The sequence below is a fragment of the Pleurodeles waltl genome, chromosome 3_1 (assembly GCF_031143425.1).
Source record: "Pleurodeles waltl isolate 20211129_DDA chromosome 3_1, aPleWal1.hap1.20221129, whole genome shotgun sequence".
Classification (NCBI taxonomy): Eukaryota; Metazoa; Chordata; class Amphibia; order Caudata; family Salamandridae; genus Pleurodeles; species Pleurodeles waltl.
In genome coordinates, this window is record NC_090440.1 from 188983660 (window position 1) to 189004950 (window position 21291).

Here is a 21291-nt window from a genome sequence, read left to right on the forward strand (position 1 = left end):
TTTTTTACTCCAATAGACACTGTAAATACAGTCCAAATGAGGATCATCATTGAACAATCTCTTTTTTGCCAAAGGCAGCTCAAAGCCTGAATAAATCTTTTCTTAGATTCTGTTATACTGAGTGAAAATTTGGAGACCACTGAACCAGACTTGAGGAACAGAAGCCGTTTGAAGAGAGACTTTCCAAGATTCTTTGGAAACCAGTGGAAATTGTCAGAAATCGGTCTGAAGTTAGGATAAGAAGCCTTTTAAGCAGGGCTCTGAAAGTGAATATATATTCCACTTGACGCGTGGTAGAAAATCCTAGGTACGTGGAGTTTAGTATGCTCTCAACAAATTGGCTGGACATCAGGTCCTAGCTAATGATGTAAATGGGTTACTAAAGACCAATTTTTTTAATGTTTCTATGAAAAATTGACTATACAGTTATTGTTTTATCACTGTGGGGCTTCCAGCTTAATTGCAAGGAATAATTGAAGCATGTGAAACAAAGAAAGATCCAAACCTTGACAACTTAATTTTTTCAGTGAATATAATGTAAATTATCATGGGCAAGCCGTTGCCGACCAGGTGTCAAAAGACCATTTGCAGGTTTTTATTTTTCAGTTACTCACAAATCAGTGTCATTACTTGGTATGTTAACAGCTCCCCTGTAGGAGCCAGAGTTGTGTAAGAACGGTGCAGGTGGTCTAAGACTTATTCCTTCCCTTCTCAGACATGCGTGGTCCGTGCCTGGGATCGGAAGAAGCCCCTGCTTTTCTGTCCTGCCATGAACACCGCTATGTGGGAACACCCAATCACTGCCCAACAGGTGGAGCAGCTGACGGGCTTCGGCTACACAGAGATTCCGTGCATCATCAAGAAATTGGCGTGCGGGGATGAAGGTCAGTGCTCCGTTGTCTTGTATGTCACCCTTACTGTATGATTAATGTTTTTTTAATATCAAATCAAAATTGAAAGGGGACTCCTCCAGCCTCATTGGAATTAAGTGATGTTAGTGTTTATTTCTAATAAGCACATGCTAGCAGATTGGACTGACTACGCCAAAGTATGACACTACATTAAAGTTTTATTGTTAACGTAATGCTTAGCTGACAAGTTGTCAGACTGCTTCTGTGTGACATTTCCATGACTTCCGTGTGAGTATGATAGACATTCAATTGCCAAAAGTGTGGCACTAAGAGTCACACCTCAAGACGGGTAAACTTAGCTATGAAGACAAATATCATGAACTGTTAGAAATGGGGTCTCTAGTTGGAAGTCAATTTACACCTTGTCCAAGTAGGGACCCTCACTTTAGTCAGAGTAAGGGAGTCACACACTTAAGATAACCCCTGCTCACCCCCTTGGTAGCTTGGCACAAGCAGTCAAGCTTATCTCAGAGGCGATGTGTAAAGTATTTGTACACACACACACACACACACACACACAAACACACACACTAACACAATGAAAACACCACAGAAATACTACACACCAGTTTAAAAAAATAGCTAATATTTATCTGAGTAAGATAAGACCAGAACGACTAAAATCCAACCTACACAAGTGGAGATATCAGGTTTTAAAGAGTCCTAATCCTGGAAAATCAGTGGTTGTATCCTTATAACACACAGTACCTTGGATGCATCAAAAACAAAGATGATGCAGGCCACAAAGAGGATGATGCATCGGAAAAGCAAGCAATGCACCAATTATTTTCATGCTAGGTAGGCGATGTGTGGATTATTTTCCCTCACGGCTGGCGATGCACTGATTCTTTTCCCACCGGACTGGCGATGCGTCAATTCCTGGTTGTGGAGTAACGTCTATGAAGAAAAATGACACCCAAGGATGATGCATGGAAAATCTAGACACAGCAACGATGGATCCGCGCTGAAGCAGGTGGTGTGTCGATTTTGCAGCCGTAGATGGGAGCTGTGTAAATTGTTCGCCGCGGTGCAGACGCTGCATAGATTTTTCTTCTGCAACAGCCTTGGTGCGTGGATTTTCACTCACGTCCCCAGCATCCACTTCTAAGGGCCCAGGGACTGGATTTGGTACCACATAGAAGGTCGGGACTCTCAGTAGAAGAGCCCAGGCACTGGCAGATGAAGTCTTTGATGTCCCTGAGACTTCACAACAGGAGGCAAACTCAGTTCAAGACCTTGGTGAACCTTGGAAAGCAGGATGTAGAAAGCAAATTCCAGTCCTTTCCCTCCAGGACAGAAGCACCAAGCAGCAGGCCAGCACAGCAAAGCAACAGGCAGAGTGGCAGTTCCTCCTACAACATCCAGCTCTTCTTCCTGGCAAAATGCCCTCAGTCCAGAAGTGTTGTAAAGTTGTGGGGTGAGCAGTCCAATACTTCGACTCATTTCTGCCTTTGAATTAAGCAAACTTCAAAGGAAAGTCTTTTTAGTGCACAAGACCCTGCCTCTCCCTGTCCTGGCCCCAGACACACTCTAGGGGGTTGAAGACTGCTTTGTGTGGTGACAGGCACAGCCCTATTCAGGTGCCTGTGTCAACTCCTCCCACCACCCTAGCTCAGGAATACCCATCCGGATATGCAGGACACACCTCAGCTCCCTTTGTGTGACTTTCTAGAGTGAAATCACAAACAGCCCAACTGTCACTCTGACCCAGGCATGTATTCAGCAGCCAGGCAGAGGCACAGAATGGTTATGCAAGAAAAAGCCCACATTATAAAAGTGGCATTTTCAAACTCAAAATCTAAAAACCAACTTCACCAAATTATGTGTTTTTAAATTGTGAGTTCAGGACATGTAAAACACACTAGTACATGTCCTACCTTTTAAATACACTGCACCCTGTCCATGGGGCTACCTTGGGCCTATCTTAGGGGTGCCTTACATGTAGTAAAAGGAAAGGTTTGGGCCTCGCAAGTGGGCACACTTGCCAGGTCGAATAGGCAGTTGAAAAAACGCCCACACAGACACTGCAGTGGCAGGTCTGAGACATGTTTACAGGGCTACTGATGTGGGTGGCACAATCTTTGCTGCAGACCCACTAGTATCATTTGATCTACAGGCCCTGGGCACCTCTGGTGCACTTTTAGGGACTTACTGGTAAATCAAATATGCCAATCATGGAGAAAACCAATCACCAACCCAATTTAGGCAGAGATCATATGCACTTTAGCACTAATTTGCAGTGGTAAAGTACCCAGAGTCCTAAAGCCAACAAAAAAACAGGTCAGAAAAACTAGGAGGTAGGACGCAAAAAGTTTGCGGATGACTCTGCAAAAAGGGCCATGTCCAACACTATCCCTTCTGGGCAAATAAAGCTCTAGAAAAGTCTTGAAAATGCTGTCCAATTCCTCTTTTTAACATGAATTATACCGTAAACAATGATTGCACCGTGATTGTGACTATGCCCTGAGATCTTTACTGAGTGCGTAGCAAATGAGGCACCCAAAGTCTCTCACAATAAGGACATTCACAGCACCCAGGGGCCATCACGGCGCACCATGATGTTATATAGTGAACACATCCAGCTGCCACTCTCACTGAGGATGGTCCCTGCAACCTGGATGCTTAATTAACTCATGTGGATTCTGCTTAGCTTGCTCCACATTGTTTGGGCAAGCGCCCCCATAAACGCACCACCCCCTAGAACCCAACTCCCTCCTGAGGCCTTAACCCACAGGTGGTCACTGAGTGCCATTGCCTGCTCTCAATTAATTGAAATATCATGTTGCCCTTCTCACTCGGGTCCCCAGTCCTATACACAAAAGCTTCTGTTTAGTCATGCTTATATTGAGGCTCTAAATCTGCTGTGCACACTGAGAATTAATGACTGAAGCAGTGCTGACTGACTTACAGAAATTTACAGTAATTAAATTTACTTTTCGTATTTAGGTGGGCAAGCAAGTGAACGCTTGAGCCAAACTGAGCTGATGTGGCTTCTGTCTGCACCCGCATTATAACCTCGTACCCCCAGAATTAAGAACAAAACATTAATGTGTGTTGTAAAAACAGGAGAGAGAAAGAGGTACCCAATTAGAGGCTGAATTGCACGGTGTAGAACCAAAAAAGTGGGCTTCTAAATTCTGGATTCTCAGGGCTGGTAATAAGAAGTTACACTCACAAACCTGCAACGCCCTACTCCTAGGGAGTTTCCAGCAAGGGATAATATTGTGCATATAATGTGACTGATGATTACATTCTGTAAAGGTCAAGGCAATTGTTTCTTAGAAGACCTTAAGAATGTAAATCAGGATCTCTTTTCCATTTTGACTTGTCCCATTCACAGACAGTTGATGGACCTTGCCCTTTTTCCAGGGTTAGCCCCAAACCTTTTGCCTTTTTCCTCCTATTTTTTCTGACCTGTTTTTGTTGGCCTTAGGACTCTGGGCATGTTACCACTGCTAACCATTGCTAAAGTGCATGTGCTCTTTGCCTAAAATGTATTGTTGTTTGTTTTTTCCATGATTAGCATATTTGATGCATATTTGATGTACTAATAATGAAATAAGGCTACATTTGTTTTTCATTAGTGCAAGGACTATCTCTCCAATAGGGTAACATCAGGATTGCCTTGAAATATCTTTTAAGTGTAATTTCCCATTGGGAGCAGATAGAGATGTGGAATTTGGGTTCTCTGAACTCTCAATTTAACAATACATCTTTTGGTGAAGTTCTTTTTTGAATTGTAAGTTTGAAAATGCCACTTTTAGAAAGTGGGCATTTTCTTGCTTAACCATTCTGTGGCTCTCTCTGTCTGTGGAATACACGTCTGGGTCAGGATAAAATTTGGGTTATTTGTGCATTCACTCTAGACAGTCTTAGAAAGGGATCGGAGGTGTGCCCTGCATATCCTATTGGCCCTTCACCAGGCTGATGGGTCTTCCTGAGTTAGAGTGGGGGGAGGAGCTGACACTTGCAGCTGAATAGGGCTGTGCCAGCCCTTACACAAAGCAGTCTCTAACCCCCTGGTGTGTGTCTGGGGTCAGGGTAGGGAAAGGAAGAGTCCTATGCACTACAAAGAAGTTTAGGTTTGCCTACTTCAAAGACAGAAATGGGTATAAGTACTGGACCTCTGACACCACATAGTTAGAATCCTTCTGGACTAAGGACAGTCTGCCAGGAAGAAGCTGGATGCTGTAGGAGGGATTGCCACTCTGCCTGTTGCTTTGCTGTGCTGGCCTGCTGCTTGCTGTCCTGGGAGTGAAAGGACTGCACTTTGCTTTCTACATCCTGCTTCCAAAGGTTCTCCAAGGGCTTGGAGTGAGCTTGCCTCCTGTTAAGAAGTCTCAGTGACATCAAAGACTTCATCTGCCAGCACCTAGGCGCTCTTGCTGAGAGTCCTGACTTGCCAAGTGGTGCCAAATCCAAATCCTTGGCCCTTGGGAGTGAGTTCTGGTGCAGGCAAGAAGAAACCAAGCACATCGACTCCAGAGCGACTTCTGGTCCGGCACTGCTTTCTGCGCTGCTGCCTGCACTGGAACATTGGTCCCTGCTGAGTGCAGTGACCGATGCCACAGGCCCAACATCCCCGCAGCACCTCCGAAGTCCCACCATAACGTGAGTCCAGAGCACTGTGTCATCGACGTCTGTGGCACTCAGCTCTAACTCTGAGCAGCACCTATGGCTTTATGATGTGATCATGACATCTGAATTCAACACCTCGCATGCTGACCTGCTGGATTCATCAACCCCCCCTTGTCGTAAGGAACCGGCGCCTCGCTACAGATGCCGCATTACCTCCCCTGCAACCAGAATGAACAGACGCCTCACCTCCCCTGCCTAGCAGTAAGGAACCAACGCCTCACCGGCTCCTGCAATGGCTCACCTCCCTGACTCCATGCAACGTCTTTGTTTCCTTATCGTTTTCCAAGGCACTGTACCTGGGTTCCGTGCGACCCCCTGACCATCCTGCACTCCCGCGTGAGGGGTGTGAGACTGTTGGGAACGACTCTGTCATAGCCCCAGTTGAAGCTATTGTGTTTTTAAGGACTATGCTAAATTTATTCTTTAGAATGCTGTATCTTTACTTGTAAATGTTGGATTTTTGTTGTTTTGGTCTTGTTTTACTCAGATAAATATTGGCTATCTTTCTAACTGATCTGGAGTAATTTTGTGGTGTTTTTACTGTGTGTGTGTGTGTTTGTGCGAGCGCTATGAAGGGGGTGAGCAGAGGTTATTTTAGCTGTGTGGCTCCCTTAACCTGACTAGAGTGAGGGTCCTTACTTGGACAGGGGCCAAACCACTGCTAACTAGAGTCCCCATTAATAACAACAGTGAACTACTTGAAGGCACAGTATCTGCCACGGGTTTGGGCTGACTGGTTTCCTAAATAGTGGAAGACCTAGAGAGGTGCTCCATGCAACGTCTTTGTTTCCTTATCGTTTTCCAAGGCACTGTACCTGGGTTCCGTGCGACCCCCTGACCATCCTGCACTCCCGCGTGAGGGGTGTGAGACTGTTGGGAACGACTCTGTCATAGCCCCAGTTGAAGCTATTGTGTTTTTAAGGACTATGCTAAATTTATTCTTTAGAATGCTGTATCTTTACTTGTAAATGTTGGATTTTTGTTGTTTTGGTCTTGTTTTACTCAGATAAATATTGGCTATCTTTCTAACTGATCTGGAGTAATTTTGTGGTGTTTTTACTGTGTGTGTGTGTGTTTGTGCGAGCGCTATGAAGGGGGTGAGCAGAGGTTATTTTAGCTGTGTGGCTCCCTTAACCTGACTAGAGTGAGGGTCCTTACTTGGACAGGGGCCAAACCACTGCTAACTAGAGTCCCCATTAATAACAACAGTGAACTACTTGAAGGCACAGTATCTGCCACGGGTTTGGGCTGACTGGTTTCCTAAATAGTGGAAGACCTAGAGAGGTGCTGTTTTACCACCTTAGTTGTCAGGGGAACTTCAAAAGCATGTACTACATTTTGCTGGAGGTGTGGCAGCATTTCCTGACATATCTAAAGTAAACAACGTACGATACAATAAATAAGACACACTAAATCAGTATAACATACTTAAAAAGGCACAACAAAATGCAGTACAACAACCATAGTACAATAGAACATCACAAGCACACAGTAGCAGAAAAACAACATGAAAACCACATGACCTTCAAAACAAAAGTCCAAACAACAAATATGCCCAAACCTTCTCATCATACATTACCATCTCCATAATCCTGCTTTGGTTATACAGTGGTAAAAAGTTGCACAAACACTCCCTTAATTTATCCTAAAGCACATGAAATTTCGCTAGTCAAAAATGGTTTGTGATCGACTCATGGTCTCTCAGTCTTAGTCAAATCAGTCTCACTCTAAGTCAATTATGATTTCAGCTGTAATCGGAAAATATATAAGCGCTTTAGTTCTGTAGCAAAACAGATTTGTGAAGCCTGGAATGGAAATCTGCGCTTTCTTAGAGTCATGCTGTTTTGCTTGTTCACTGAGTTATGCCCATCCCTCCTTTTTCATACCCTGCTGTTACATCTTTGCTCTGCCCTTTAAAAGAGATTCGGAAGGAGCCCTGTATGAAGGTGCATAAGTGTGACCTGCAGTCTTTACAACAAAAAGTAGGACAGACGAGCCTGCACTCCATGAAATCTAAGACATTAGATATCCATGTATGCAGAAAGAACTGCTTAGTTAAAAGCAAGGGAGTTTGCCTTTATCTGCTCATTTTGCAGTTAGCATGCTTAGCTTTGAAGCCTCACCTCCTCATACCCCAGTATCTGCTCTGGTACATGTGATGGTTCTTTGTTAACTAAGTACCGGAACACAAACAGATCTAGTGAATAAAAACCCTGACCCTGGACCTACTGTTATTGTTAGCCGAGCCTAACTCCTGGTCATGTCTCCTACTCAGCAGAACACTGTCACATCAAGCATTCGTCTACTCGCCAAGGAACGCCTATATAAACCGCACACTTTGCAGAGAAAGGTCACACCTTCACACTACATACCACATCCATATACACAACACTGGAACAGTGCAAATTATAGTACTAAAGGCTTGCTCGCTTCACAGTACAGTTCATGAGCAAAGATTCCCTCAATGTTAGAGGGAACTACCAGTTCTGAAATCTTTTCAAATAACATACTTCACATAGTACGTGCTTTGACTTATTTAGCCTGATAGGACACCTTGGCATGATCAGAAAATCCAGTGATCTACAGCAAAGTGTAATATCTAGATACTAAATACACACCCCTTACCTAATGAGAAGTGAAAACAAATAATAAAATAATTATTGAGACAAAATCTTCAAACTTGATAGGCGCTCCCACACAATGATTCCTGTGCCCGTCTCTTTGCTTTACAAATTCCCATATGATCGTTGTGACTCAAACATGTGGGTTTGGTGGAACAGGAGAACTGCCACTAATTTGCAGTTCTTCAATTCCTAATCCAATAACAAGGTCATTTTTTCTTTGTCTTCCTCATTAGATGATTTCCCTGTAAAGTTGGCCACATTCTTTAAAGACAACTCGGCTACCACCAAAAGTTAACTTAACTTTTCCTTTATTTTGTAATTGGCACATTTCTAGTTAATTATACCAACTTTTTTTGGGGTAGTCATCTTTTCTTATCTCCAGATTCAATTTTTTAACAGATGATGTTGCAAATCATAATTTCTTATGGTCTCCCATCGTCCATCAGTTTATAGCATTTTGCAACATTCAGTAACACCATCAGATTTAAAATACTTGTGCTGCTGATGATAAATTGAATTCATTATTTTATATTGAAAAAATACACAAAGTAATAAGCACTGTTAAAAGCCTGGAACTACTATGCAAAATGTTGATAGTCATTGGTAGTAAACATAGCGTCATTTAACTGAGGCTACCAGTTCCTTAATTTAGGAACGGGTACTTTTTGACGAGGACATTTGACTACAAGTCAGTGCAGACTCTGACTTTACCTGTACTGTACCTGTACCTGTGGCATTACAAAGGGACCATCCAAGCTGAAACTCTTAGGCCCTCATTATGATCATGGCGGTTCGGCCCGCCATGACGTCAGTGGCGGCTGAAGCCGCCAGCCAGCATGGCGGGCTGAACCGCCATATAATGCACATGGTGGCGGCTGCCAGCGGCAGCTGTCACCCCCCCGCCAGGCTCCCGCCGTCAGGCAGCCTGGCGGCGGTATGAAATACCATCCGCCAGGGTGGCTGCGCTACCCTGCAGATAATGTTTCATTTCCTGCCAGCCTTTGCCTGGTGGGGTATCCTGCCAGGAAATGGCAGGCGGAGGGGGTGCCCCGGGGCACTCCTGGGGGCCCCTGCACTGCCCATGCACATTGCATGGGCAGTGCAGGAAGCCCCAGTGCAGAGCCCCGTCGCGCAGGTCTCTGCCTGATTTTCAGGCAGTGATCTGAGCGAGGGGTGCAACTGCTCCTGCTGCACAGAGGCATTGACAGCGGCTCCATGTGGAGCCGCCATCAATGTCCCGGCCGAGCCTTTTTGTTTCCGCCCGCCGGCTCTCAGAAATGTTCATAATCTGTCCGGCGGGGTTCAGGGGTCGCTGGCGTCAGTGTTTTGACTGCCAGCATGAACACGGCGGTTGTTTCCGCTGTGTTCATAAAGACCACCTTAGTGTTTCATTTACTCCTGCGTGCATCAGCTTTTTCTCACATCCAAAGTTTCTTTATGGAATCATGTAGAAATTGTGCACTTCTTGTGAAATTTTTGTTGTGCATCCTCTTTTAACTTGATATGATGCACAGAGGTGTTCAAGTGACCTTTTATTATGTACACTTTATCAATCGTCATAAAACTGGCTCCTTGCCATTATGATCTTACTTGATGCATACATTTTTCTAGCTATCCCATCCAGTGGATACCCTAGTCTTCAAAACTAATTGCAGGTTGTGATATCCTGACATGTCCTGAGATCCTCTGATATAGTCTTCCGGATTAACGTTTGGTAGGGTTATTTCATTTCCCAACTTTTCACTGTACTTTATGAATCCTTTTTGGCCTCCACTTCACTCCTTGTTGGTAAATGTTCTCACCAGCTGCATTTACTGCAAATGTTCCCAGGTTAAGACACTTAAGGTTTGAGACCAGAAATATACTACTCTGCTTTCCTTTCTAATTGCTTATTTTTCGTTTTTTCAAATATTTATTTTCTCAGTGCTCTTTCTATGTCTTCTTCGGTCACTTAACTACTCAAACACATATCCCAACAATTTTGCTTTCCAGACAGTAGTAATAATGGTGCCTTTAAGGGAAGAATTACCTTTCACCGACTAATTCTTTTCTATATTGGCATTGTTGTAGGATGCTATAAACTGATCTTGTATTAAATCTTCCATGTAGTGCTCCAAAATTACAATAATTGGCAACTTCTTTCCCAATGAAACGTACTAATCAGCACACTGTTGTTTGCCTTAATTCTTGCAGAATAACTTAATTAATTTGCCACCTGTAAACTCTTTTGATGCAAAATTTCAATACACATCTGCTAAATTATCAGTATATTTATAACTCTCTTGTGACCCATTTTCACTCTTCAGTACCTGCCTATAATTCCTTTGCCTTTCCAGACTCAATTCATGTAGCAAAATGGTTCACAGTTAATCTATGTAGTTCCTGAAATACTCTTTAATTTCCTTGCGTGCATACGCTATGTCTCCAATCACTGAAAGGAATACTTGTGTTGTTGGTGTGTGTAAAAATGTAAAGTCAGGACTCCAGGAATAAGGGAAGTAAGAACAGAACCAACATTTGAATCAGCTAAACAGGCAGCTGGACCACTTTACTCACGGCATTCAGAATCCACTGATAGTTGGAAATGTAATCTAGAATACATCATGAGAAAATAGGACTACATCCCTTGCAGATAATTGATCTTTAGTGATCCACACACATAAGACGTATTGTGAGAAGTCTATTGTGCAAAAGCCAGTGATCCATACACCTGGAAAGTGCAGTGCCAATTGACTCCCTTGGAACTCCTTTCCAATCTCACTATGATGGAATGCATTGGAGATTCCATTAAAATCTAAGGTAGAATAAGAATATGTACAAATAAGATGGAACAGTATTATAGTGTAACACGTGTATGGACAATACACTCAATTTCCTTCCTTCGAAACTTGAAGCAGTTATTTCCAACACTTCCTTCTTTCATGCTATAATAATATATGCAATCTGAGACTAGCAGGAGGAATATTCTTACAGCTTCTTACCAGGTATATCTCAAAGTAGGTACATCCAAACGTCTATTATCTCATTCATCAACCCCCAAAATGGTCCCACTTTCTCCTTCAAGATGTTTTTCATCCTACATCCTTCGGACACAAATGTACCTAGAGCAGACAGTATATTATCCTATGAGTAACTGCCACACCACTCTTCATTGGTTAAAGCAAAATTATACTCTACCAGTACAAACATGTAGTTTTTCCAATCATCTTCAGCAGATGCAATCATCCTCTGGCAGTGAAATCCAAGACAAAAAAATAAACCACTATACATTGTTTTCACCAGCATATATTTCAAACCATATGCATAATCCTGGAGTCTCTTTGATGTCTGATAAGTCTTAGAGAGGCCTTAAGTCATAAGCAGTTTACAATGTAAGTACTGGCATGTGGTCAGTGCAGAACTAAAAACTCTGTCCCCCTAGACAAATTGCCTTTGGTGGTTATACGTAGGCTAAACTCTCCTTTCCTTGAACATAGAACATCTTGTTCATTGGCCATCTGTTTCTAAGACAATCTGGCACCTAGGCCCATTATTACTGGCATTAGTTTTGATTACACATTCTGTCTGAGGATGAATTCTATGTAAGGGAGGTTGCCAAACAAAGTGGATCGTTAGTCCGCTCACACTCCTTTGATCAAAGAATATTGATATGTTTTTAATTAAGAATTGCAGTGGATAAGTCTTGTCTGCAGAATTCCTACTGTCCCTGCAATAAGATTCTCCTAAACCTAAAAATGTTCTTAGGTCTTCTTTGCTCGGTTGTGCTGGAGATTCTTGGATTACTTGCATACATTTCTATTTTAGTTACGTTTCATCTTAACAATTCTGGTGCACAAGTGATGTCATGCTTGCCATGGCAAATTTGTAATTCATAAACGCAAGAGTTATACTTTTCTCTAAAAAATTTCATTACCAGGATATCAGCCTGAAAGTACAATACCCCTTTAACACCTTTATGGTGCCTGCATTAACCACTGGAAGGAGCTGACACCAACACAAAGGGTATGCTTTTGAACTGAAAACACCCATATTGTATGATAAAGCTTGCAAACGCATACTATCAGTCTAACTGGTGGTAGACTGCAGAAAGGTTTAGTTTACTAAGTCATCCTGAGCCTCTGAGCAATAAAAACTTTTCACAGATGTTGGGAGGTGGACACCTGCTGATTATGTCGTAAATTGCGAATGTTAGCAAAGAGTTGGCCCTTGCCAGTCGTCCTTCAGGTGAACACTAATGGAGCCAAACGTTCAGCAGATTATCTCGGTTCTGTTATTTCTTGGGAATTTAAATTGTATACCTCTTGCTCCACTCCATTGATGATTTAGATTTGGGATACCTCCTGCCTTTATGTACCTTAGATGTCCCATTACCCCTCAGCCTTATCTGGGTTATTTCATTTCCCTATTACACCGTTGAAAACACCATGATATTTCTTAAGCATTTCCCTCCATTTCCGTCTTTCTCACCCACTACCAACACCTGGCCCTTACTTTTAGGATCTAAGATTATATGAAGGTGTAACTTCTCTTTGCAGACAAGTACTGATTGGCTACTCTTTGCTACATGCAATTAGCCCCAAGTAACTCCTTTGAAGTTTAAATCTGAGTATGTGATTCCTAATTGTGTGATGGGTTTACCATTGTAGTCTGCAAGATATGTACCCCATTTCTGTTACAGCTTCTTATTCCAGATTTTATTATTTACAGTGGCATAGGGTGAAGCAGAGTCTCCTAGAGATTCCAAACCCCCACTACAGAGGGACATGAGGCACATACGTTTCTTCATTGTAGGGTCTTCATTGATAGAAACTTTAGAATAAGCCCTTGCTGTGTTGAGGGACTTTTGGAGCATTCTAATAAAAAGACAGTGTAGACTTATGGGGCCAGATGTAGCAAGGGGTTTTATCCATTCTGTGTCTATGGGAAAATGTGTTCGTACATATGGCCCATAGACTTACATTATAATAATTAAGAGAACATCCTATTCCTTTAACCCTCATGGAGCTACTGCTACCCCTAATGCTTTATACTGGCAGCTGTCTCACTGAGTCTATTATTTGTTTCCAGTTTGTGTGAGTGGGGATCCTGTAACACACGGAGTGTTTTCAACTGATTTGTTTCTGGAGAATTACTCTCAGAATTCATTATTTTTGCCTTTACTCCAAATCTTTGCCATCTAGCCAGCCGAGTAAAGAAATGTTGCCTTTTTCAAAGGGGGTTTCCTGTCAGAATATCTTCCTTATTTGTGAAGTTCTCATCTGTTGAAGGAAAAGGCTACCACAGTTCCACACAAGGTATGTGTGGTGCGCTTACTGTCTTCCCATTCAAGGAAGGAATGCTAGTTTTGCAAGAAAATGTATAAAAAAATCTTCAAAGACGGAGATGGCATCAGACTGGGTGGCCTATAGTCAAAAGAGAGGAAAAGGCTGACTAACCCTTCAGGGATCACTCAGCTTACACTACTCAGCAGGCGAGATCCATCCCAGTTGCCGGAGGCCTCTGCTCCAACATATTTGCCGTCGAGAGCTGCTCAATGCTGAAGCACTGCCATCTGCACCGATCCAGAAGTATTCAATGTTGTAGCACTCTAGGTGCATTCTTGCATCACGTTTACCATCAATTTACTCATAGTCACTGCATCAACCACTTGTAGAAATGCTGCCAGGATACCGTTTGACACTAGATTCCAATCTGCATTTCCAGCTGCTGAGCAGCTGTTTTCACACAACAAAATTCAATGAGGTTGCTGCAGGATTTCAGTCCACTAATGTAAGGAGGTGACAAGGCGGGGACTATTAGCATGAAAGATTAATATTTTCACATGGCCGAGTATCAGAAGCACCGAAATTATGTCTAGGTGCTAAGCATTATGAAGTCTCAGTAATAATGTTCAGGATCAACTCAAAGAGTTTTCACCGAATGTTTGTCAGTGCTAACGTGACATCTGGAGCACTTAGCCATGCCTGTGTGCCCATATTTCGATGACTGTTTAGGAAAGTGGAATCCAGTTTAACAGTTCCAGACGGGGCAAGAATGTCCATCCAGCTTCTGTTTGCGAAGCTTTTGAAAGCAGAGTCTATAACACTACCGCACAGAACAGAAGAAATGTGTTGGGAGCAGATAAAGTCAAACGTGAGAGCAACTCTACATGCTTCCTTAGTATTTATTTTTGGCATGCGGGTAACGGAGCTCTTTAAGTGTCTCTTGAACAAATGGACTTGTAAAAGATGACTTACACCTGTTGTGCTATTCACAGAATTGAAATAACAATACAACCTAAGTGTATCCAGTATCGTCATGTTTTCTTTTGTTGGTTTTGCAGCAAGCATGGCCACACAAGTATATAAAAAACCGTCCTGCTAAACGTGATATTTGTATGCGTTCAATAATAATTGTGAATTATAAAAAATAGTAAGCATTGTATACAATTTTAATGGAACAGAATTGGTGCTTCCTAGCAGGCAGGAGTAGAAAACAAGCATCTAATGGATTAGGGGTATGAGGGCAACTACACTGAGAATGTGTGTTGGGGAGTAGTACTTTTTTTATATAAACTATGGCAGGACCACCATCCAATCAAAAGAATGGTAAAGAAGTTACACTCCATGGGAGGGACAAAGACAATAAGAGGAAGGAACGCCTGTGAATAAGAAGTAAGCAAATGTGATTGCCAAGAAAGCCAAGCAATGATAAGTAACGGGCTGTCTGACTTTAACTATTGATATTCTACACAATAGGTTTCACAATAAAAGAGAGCAAAAGCTGTCTCTTGGCAAGACCCAAACGGATGACATAGGGAAGATTAGCATGGGAAGGGAGTGAAGATTATTTATTGTAGAGTTAACAGTGAGTTAATCACATATGCTGCATGTGTCTCTTCTTCCCACAGGCCGCGGCGCCATGGCTGAGGTGGCGACTATTCTGGAGAAGGTGAAAGTGCTAGTCTCTGAAAAAGAAACAAGTGCCGAGTTGACTGTGGTGAACTGGACGGATAGTTTACCAGCCAAACAGCAGGTGAAAAGCCCATTCATGGTGTTGCCTACTTATCGTGACCCTCCAGAATCTGATCCAACACCTTCTGACACTAAGCAGGATACTCCTTGATTGGCGCTGGCGTGCAAGTGACAGAGATGTCATCACTTCAGAATGTGAAGTGTTTGTTAAAAAGCAGTATTTTTGTGCCGTACATCCTCACGCTTCCAGTCAGAAGAGGGCTGTCATGCCTTGTCACCACATTGCGTGATGAGAGAGTTTTGCCAATTTGTTGGGGGTTTTTTGGTTTAGATTTTGTGCTCTGTTGTGTAAGTTTATTAGCAGTCAGGAGCACTGAATGTTGAAAGGAGATTTTGTTTTAGGAATGAAGAATATCCAAGTTACTGGCTTCTAGAGAGTCACTCTTTTATTCCTCCGTTCAACCTCTTCCACACTCTTAATATTATATGTTCCTGAAAACCGTCCGAATTATCTTTTTATGTTAAGAAATCGTCAAAGCCGTTTGTTTCGAAAATTCGTGTAAAACTGTACAGCAGAGTTCATGCAATAAAAACTCTTTATTTTTGTATTTACTATAACACCTGACTATTGGTATTACAGTCTGGCATCGGCTAACTTTCACAAATTGTGAAATAACAAGAGATGGCTTATTTGGGGAGGGTTTAGAGAAGTAGTAAAGTTAAGATAAACTCAACATAGTTTCTGGTCTGCAGTCCACTTCGCATGATGGCAGGCCGGCGACTGAGAGGAAGTGATGCGTGCTGTAGTCATGATCTCACCTTTTGACTTCTTCTTTCTTTAACTTCCATAATTCCCACTTTGAACACACCACAATCTTCTGTACAGAATATGGCACTCAGCATATCTACTACTGGAAAACCGACTCTGCAGCTTTAAGGGCTCCCAGCTCTCCAGTATACCGTCATGCTCTCTGTGACAGGTGCTGCAGTTTTATTTTTTGGCTCCAAGTAACAGGACCCTGGAGCACTCAGAGCAAACTGTTCTGTTTTTTTTTATTTTTTAAATCTTTCCTAACTTTCTTTAAACTGCCTTTACTCAACATCCTTAAGGATTGAGAATACGTTTTGCCGTTTTCTGACAGAAGATATTTTTATTTATCCAGTATTGGATCTTTCATAAATTCACATGCTTGAAAAATCCCCGTCATCAAAGTGGGAGTCCTAAAAAATTAGTAAGTAAGAATATCCATAGGCTATAATGCTAGCAAACTGAAACATATAGCACATCCATGTCCTTTTGTAAAAAAGAACCAAACTTTACCTATGACTAATCAGGCGCCAGCAACCTCAAGAATATTCCCCAAAGGCTGGCGGTAATTACCACCAAATTATGACCATGGCGGTGTTATCTCCGATAGACAGCCAATGTACTACACCGACTGCCAGGACGGAAACAACAGTCACCACTGCGGTAGCCGCCTCCAGCCAGGAGGAAGACAGAGTTCCGCCCACCATATTATAACACTACAATCCGCCACCTTTTCCGGGTCGGTACCAACGCCATCAAAAGCCTGGCGGAAACACATCACAGAAGTGAAAGGACTCACCATTGGAGACACAGGGAAGAACCACGCCGCCATGGAACCCGAACTGCAAGTTTTCCCGATGGTCTTCTACGTTATGCTCCACCACGAACACCAACGCCGGCGAAGACGGCGACAGTGAGTACAAACGCCTAGCACACAAGGGAGGGGGGGGGGAAAGAGAGTGACACACACACGCACAACACACACCCAAAATACACAAGCCATGCACACAACCAGCTGCATTACAAAAACAAACATTTATATGTCCCCCCTGGCAAGAATTATTGAGCCACATGGACTATCTCTAGCATTTTATGTGGATGCTACTCAGTTGGTCTACTCCTTTTCTGTTAAGAATACCCAAGGACAGGCTACCTTATCTTCCTGTCTCTCATATATCACCAGATGGATGATAGAGAGCAAGCTTAAGCTTAATGATGGGATAACAGAAGTTAGGATCGTCGGGAATCCTTCCTTACTTAGGTCTCCATCCTTAACAGTGAACTTGCCTAAGGATCTACCTCCGCCTAAAGATTCCATAAAAAGCTTGGGCTTTTGGCTAGACCCGCACCTTACAATGGAACGCCATTCTAAGAAATTGGCTGCTACCTGTTTTGTTTTTCTGAGAACCCTTAGGAAAATCTTTAAATTACTTCCTTTTTCAGTCAAAAAACTTCTTACTCAGGCTCTGATACTTTCACGTCTCGATTATGGGAATGTATTGCTCCTGAGCTCTCCTTCACATGTTCTAAAGAGACTTCAGGTGGTGCAGAACGCTGCTGCTCGCCTACTCACAGACACCCCCATACATTCATCTACCACTCCAGCCTTGGCTTCCCTCCATTGGCTTCCGATTGAACAACGCATTATTTTTAAAGCTATGTGTTTTATTCACTGAGCCCTACAAAACAAGGATCCAGACTTCCTCAGACGAATGATCACTCCCTATACCCCCCAGAGAATACTCAGATCTTCTTCAGCTTTTTAAATTAACTCCTTTCGTGCTAAGAAAGTTAGATGGGGGGTAGATCCTTCGCCTGTAGAGCAGCTAAGATCTGGAACTCCCTCCCCTTGGAACTTCGTCATGACGTGTCAGAATCTTCTTTTCGTAGAAAATTGAAAACTGTATTGTTCTCTGTTTAGGTCTGTTCCCCTTATCTAGTGATCTTCCTCAGCGCCGGGAGGCCTTGAGGTAGCCATGCCCTCTACAAATCCTTGAAACTAAACTACACTAATCTGACCACGTAAATCTGCAGAATAATGCAAGGACAATAGGAATTTACGAAAATGATTGTAATCAGTCCAACAATAAAATGATAATTCCAATTTGGCCATGATACAGATATGTACGTGTATATAACAAAGGGACACTGCCCAGTTCATAGTGCAAAGGGCCCACATGGCCTCAGGGCACAGTCCAAGGCCCACTCGAATCCTGCACCAATCCGGATATGCCCATTGCTCTTTGTCCTGGGAAATGCAAGGCCACAGCTTCTGGAGTGGCTGTCTCCCCACTTGTTTCTGGAGGGGGCAACACGCCCTGTGCTTTGTCCTGGGAAATGTAAGGCCACAGTCTCTGGAGTGGGTGTCTTCCCCACTGGTTCTGGAGGGGGCAACATGCCCTGTGCTTTGTCCTGGGGAGTGCAAGGCCACAGTCTCTGGAGTGGGTGTCTTCCCCACTGGTTCTGGAGGGGGCAACATGCCCTGTGCTTTGTCCTGGGGAGTGCAAGGCCACAGTCTCTCAAGTGCGTGTCTTACCCACTGGTTCTGGTGGGGGCAGGCCGCACAGCAGCCCATAGAGGCTGGACTAGATGGTGTCCGCCGGCGGTGAAGGCTGCACTGTGGTGGTGGTTGTGGGAGGCTCCTGCTCATCCCCTGCACCCTATGATGGCTGCACAACCACGGCCTGTGGTCGGGGCGCTGTGACAGCTGCTGATGGTGTTTGGCTGGCAGCTTCTGTTGGCGTAGAGTGCACCCTCTCCTCCTGCTCATGGTTTGGGGATCCCTTACCCTTCCTGGCACTGGTGGATGGGCTCTTCCCCTCTCTGCCTGCTGGTGCAGGATCCTTCCTCTTCTTTCCATCTGCTGCAGGCTCCTCCCCCTTCTTTGCAGCTGGTGCAGGCTCCATCCCCTTCTTTCCAGCTGCTGCAGGCTCCTTCCCCTTCTTTGTAGCTGGTGCAGGCTCCTTCCCCTTCCTAGCAGCTGCTGCAGACTCCTTCCCCTTCTAAGCAGCTGCTGCAGGCTCCTTCCCCTTCTTAGCTGCTGGTGCAGGCTCCTTCCCTTTCAGTATTGTTGGCCTGGAATCCTTTCCACCACGAGCAGGTGGTGCAGCCACTGGGCCCAGGACAGTTTAGCTGAGGTGCTTGGCTGTGTCCTTGCTACCATGCCCATATATGCAGGCCGGGGGCGGGGAGGGGTAGGGAAGAGGTCAATCGTGGAAAAGAAAGCTTTTTAGGGATGTTGGGGTGGGAAGAGGGAGGAGAAATGGGAGTGGAAGATGAGGGAGTGGTTGTTGGAGGTGTTTGTCTGTTGGATTTGGGTGCAGGTGCATGGGCTGTATGCTGTTGTGAGGTGGATGGCTGTTGGGTGTCTGAGTGCTTGTGCTTGTGTACTTTAGGAAGGGGGAACAGACACGGTGGGAGAGGACAAAGGGGATGCGTGCATGGATGTTGTGGAGGTATCTGCCAGTGAGGTGTGTGTTCTGCTTGGTGTGGTGATGATGCTGGTAGTGGATATTGATGTAGTGCATGCAGGTGTGAGTGTAGATGCAACTGAGTGGGAGGTGGAGGTAGAGGAGGGGGAGACAGTGGAAATAGTGGATGTTGTCATGTCTGCAACTGAATGGTGTTTGTGTGAGTGCCTGTGGGATGAAGTGTTTTACTTGTGTTTGCCTGTGACAGTCTTGGGTGTTGTCTTGTGTGCATGCTTGTCTGCCTGTGTGCTTGGGACGGGTTGGGGTTGAGGAGAATGGGACTGGGAAGTGTAGGTTGGAGGGGGGACGGGTGAAACAGGGACAATGGCTGCCATCAGAGAGGAAGCCAGAGCCTACATCGAGCTCTGTTGGGCCCCAAGTCCACCATGAATGCCCTCCAGGAATGCATTAGATTGCTGCATCTGGCAGACGGGCTCACTGGGGAAGGGCCTGAGGTGCCTGGGGCGAAGGAGATGCCCACCCTCCTGGGTGAGCGGGCATGGGCAACTCGCTGAGGGGCTACTGGGAGGGCGGTGCTGGTACGAGGGTGGGGGCTGTACCTGCAGCTGGGGTGGTCACAGAGGGGTCGGCCACCACCAGGGAGCTCCCATCGGAAGAGGTATCTGAGTCTGTATTGTCCCCTCCAGTCTTGACCATGGTGCTCCCGTCGCCCTCTGTCCCACTGGTGCCCTCAGCGTCAGTGGACTCTGCCTCCAGTGTCCTGTGGGATGCAACTCCCTCTGTCGCCGGTGCCTCTGCTCCCCACCAGATGATGCTAATGCACATAAGGACAGGATGGCAAGACAAGAAAGGGGGGTGGGACAAACGATACACTTGGTCAATGACTGCACCAACACCACCGTTGGCGTACACAGCACCCTCACACACAGGGAACAGACCTACACACTATGCATTGCACTACCAGTGAAAGGACTAGTCACTAAGGAATGAGGAGGGGCACACACCTCCAACTGCAGCACACCTGGGACCCACGCGGCCCTGCCCAGGAGTGAATTCTAACAAGCTAGGTAAGCATTAATTCCCATTCAAAGCCTTAGCCACCAGAGGACCTACGCTGCTATGTCTGGCCTGGCCTAGGGGCACCCAAGGACACACAACCAACACCCGGAAACCACCCCACCAGCCGTAAATTGTAATGAAAGCCATAGTACTCATCCCTTTGTGGCTGCTGTGATGCCCTCAAGCGCTCATCCAGCTCAGGGTAGGCCACTGCCAGTATGCGGGCCATCAGGGGGGGTCCGACAGGCACCCCTTCCTTGTTGGGAGGCCATCCCCAGCTGGGCCTCCGTGGTCTTCCGTGCCCAGCGTCTCAGGTCCTCCCACTGTTTGCAACAGTGGGTGCTCTGCCTGCCATAGACCACCTCCTTGGCGATGGCACGCCATATTCCCTTCTTTTGATGGGCGCTGACCTGCAGAGGCAAAACAGACAGGAGATCAACATTAGACAAACACTCCAGCCTGTCACACAAATGGCCCTCCATTCACGTCAGCGGCATTACCTCACTTCCACCTGTCCCTCCACACAGGACAGGCGGTTGCCATTTCAGGGGGTGGATGGACAGGCCTATCGATTATTGCTGCGTCACGGGATCAATAGGCACATACTTCACTAATTACACTGTCCCATTACATGTTTGCACATTGTGGAGTGCTGTTGTGGCTCCATTGTTCAGTTTGTGACAGCCTACTCACTCTTGTGTCCCTTAGATTCCTACCGCTGCAGATGACTAGGTGATAGAGACATACCCCTGTGTACAGACCCCTGGTGGACTTGGCTACACTGGAGCACAGGCACATTATACTCACCTATAGACTGGACAGGGCCACTATCACAGAGCTGTGAGCCTAATTGGAGCCTGACCTGAA

General features: G+C 44.8%; 1 protein-coding gene across 3 annotated transcripts in view; it reads left to right on the plus strand.

Moving 5' to 3' along the window:
• Nucleotides 1–15744, plus strand: part of PPCDC (phosphopantothenoylcysteine decarboxylase) — a 356777-nt gene extending 341033 nt beyond the window's left edge. For all 3 annotated transcript variants that reach the window (XM_069222153.1, XM_069222152.1, XM_069222154.1), the window contains 2 exons: nt 716–884; nt 15063–15744. In XM_069222153.1, the coding sequence (XP_069078254.1) occupies nt 716–884; nt 15063–15277 (384 nt within the window). In that variant the 3' untranslated portion in view covers nt 15278–15744. The remainder of the gene's footprint in view (nt 1–715; nt 885–15062) is intronic.
• Nucleotides 15745–21291: the final 5547 nt, after the last annotated feature.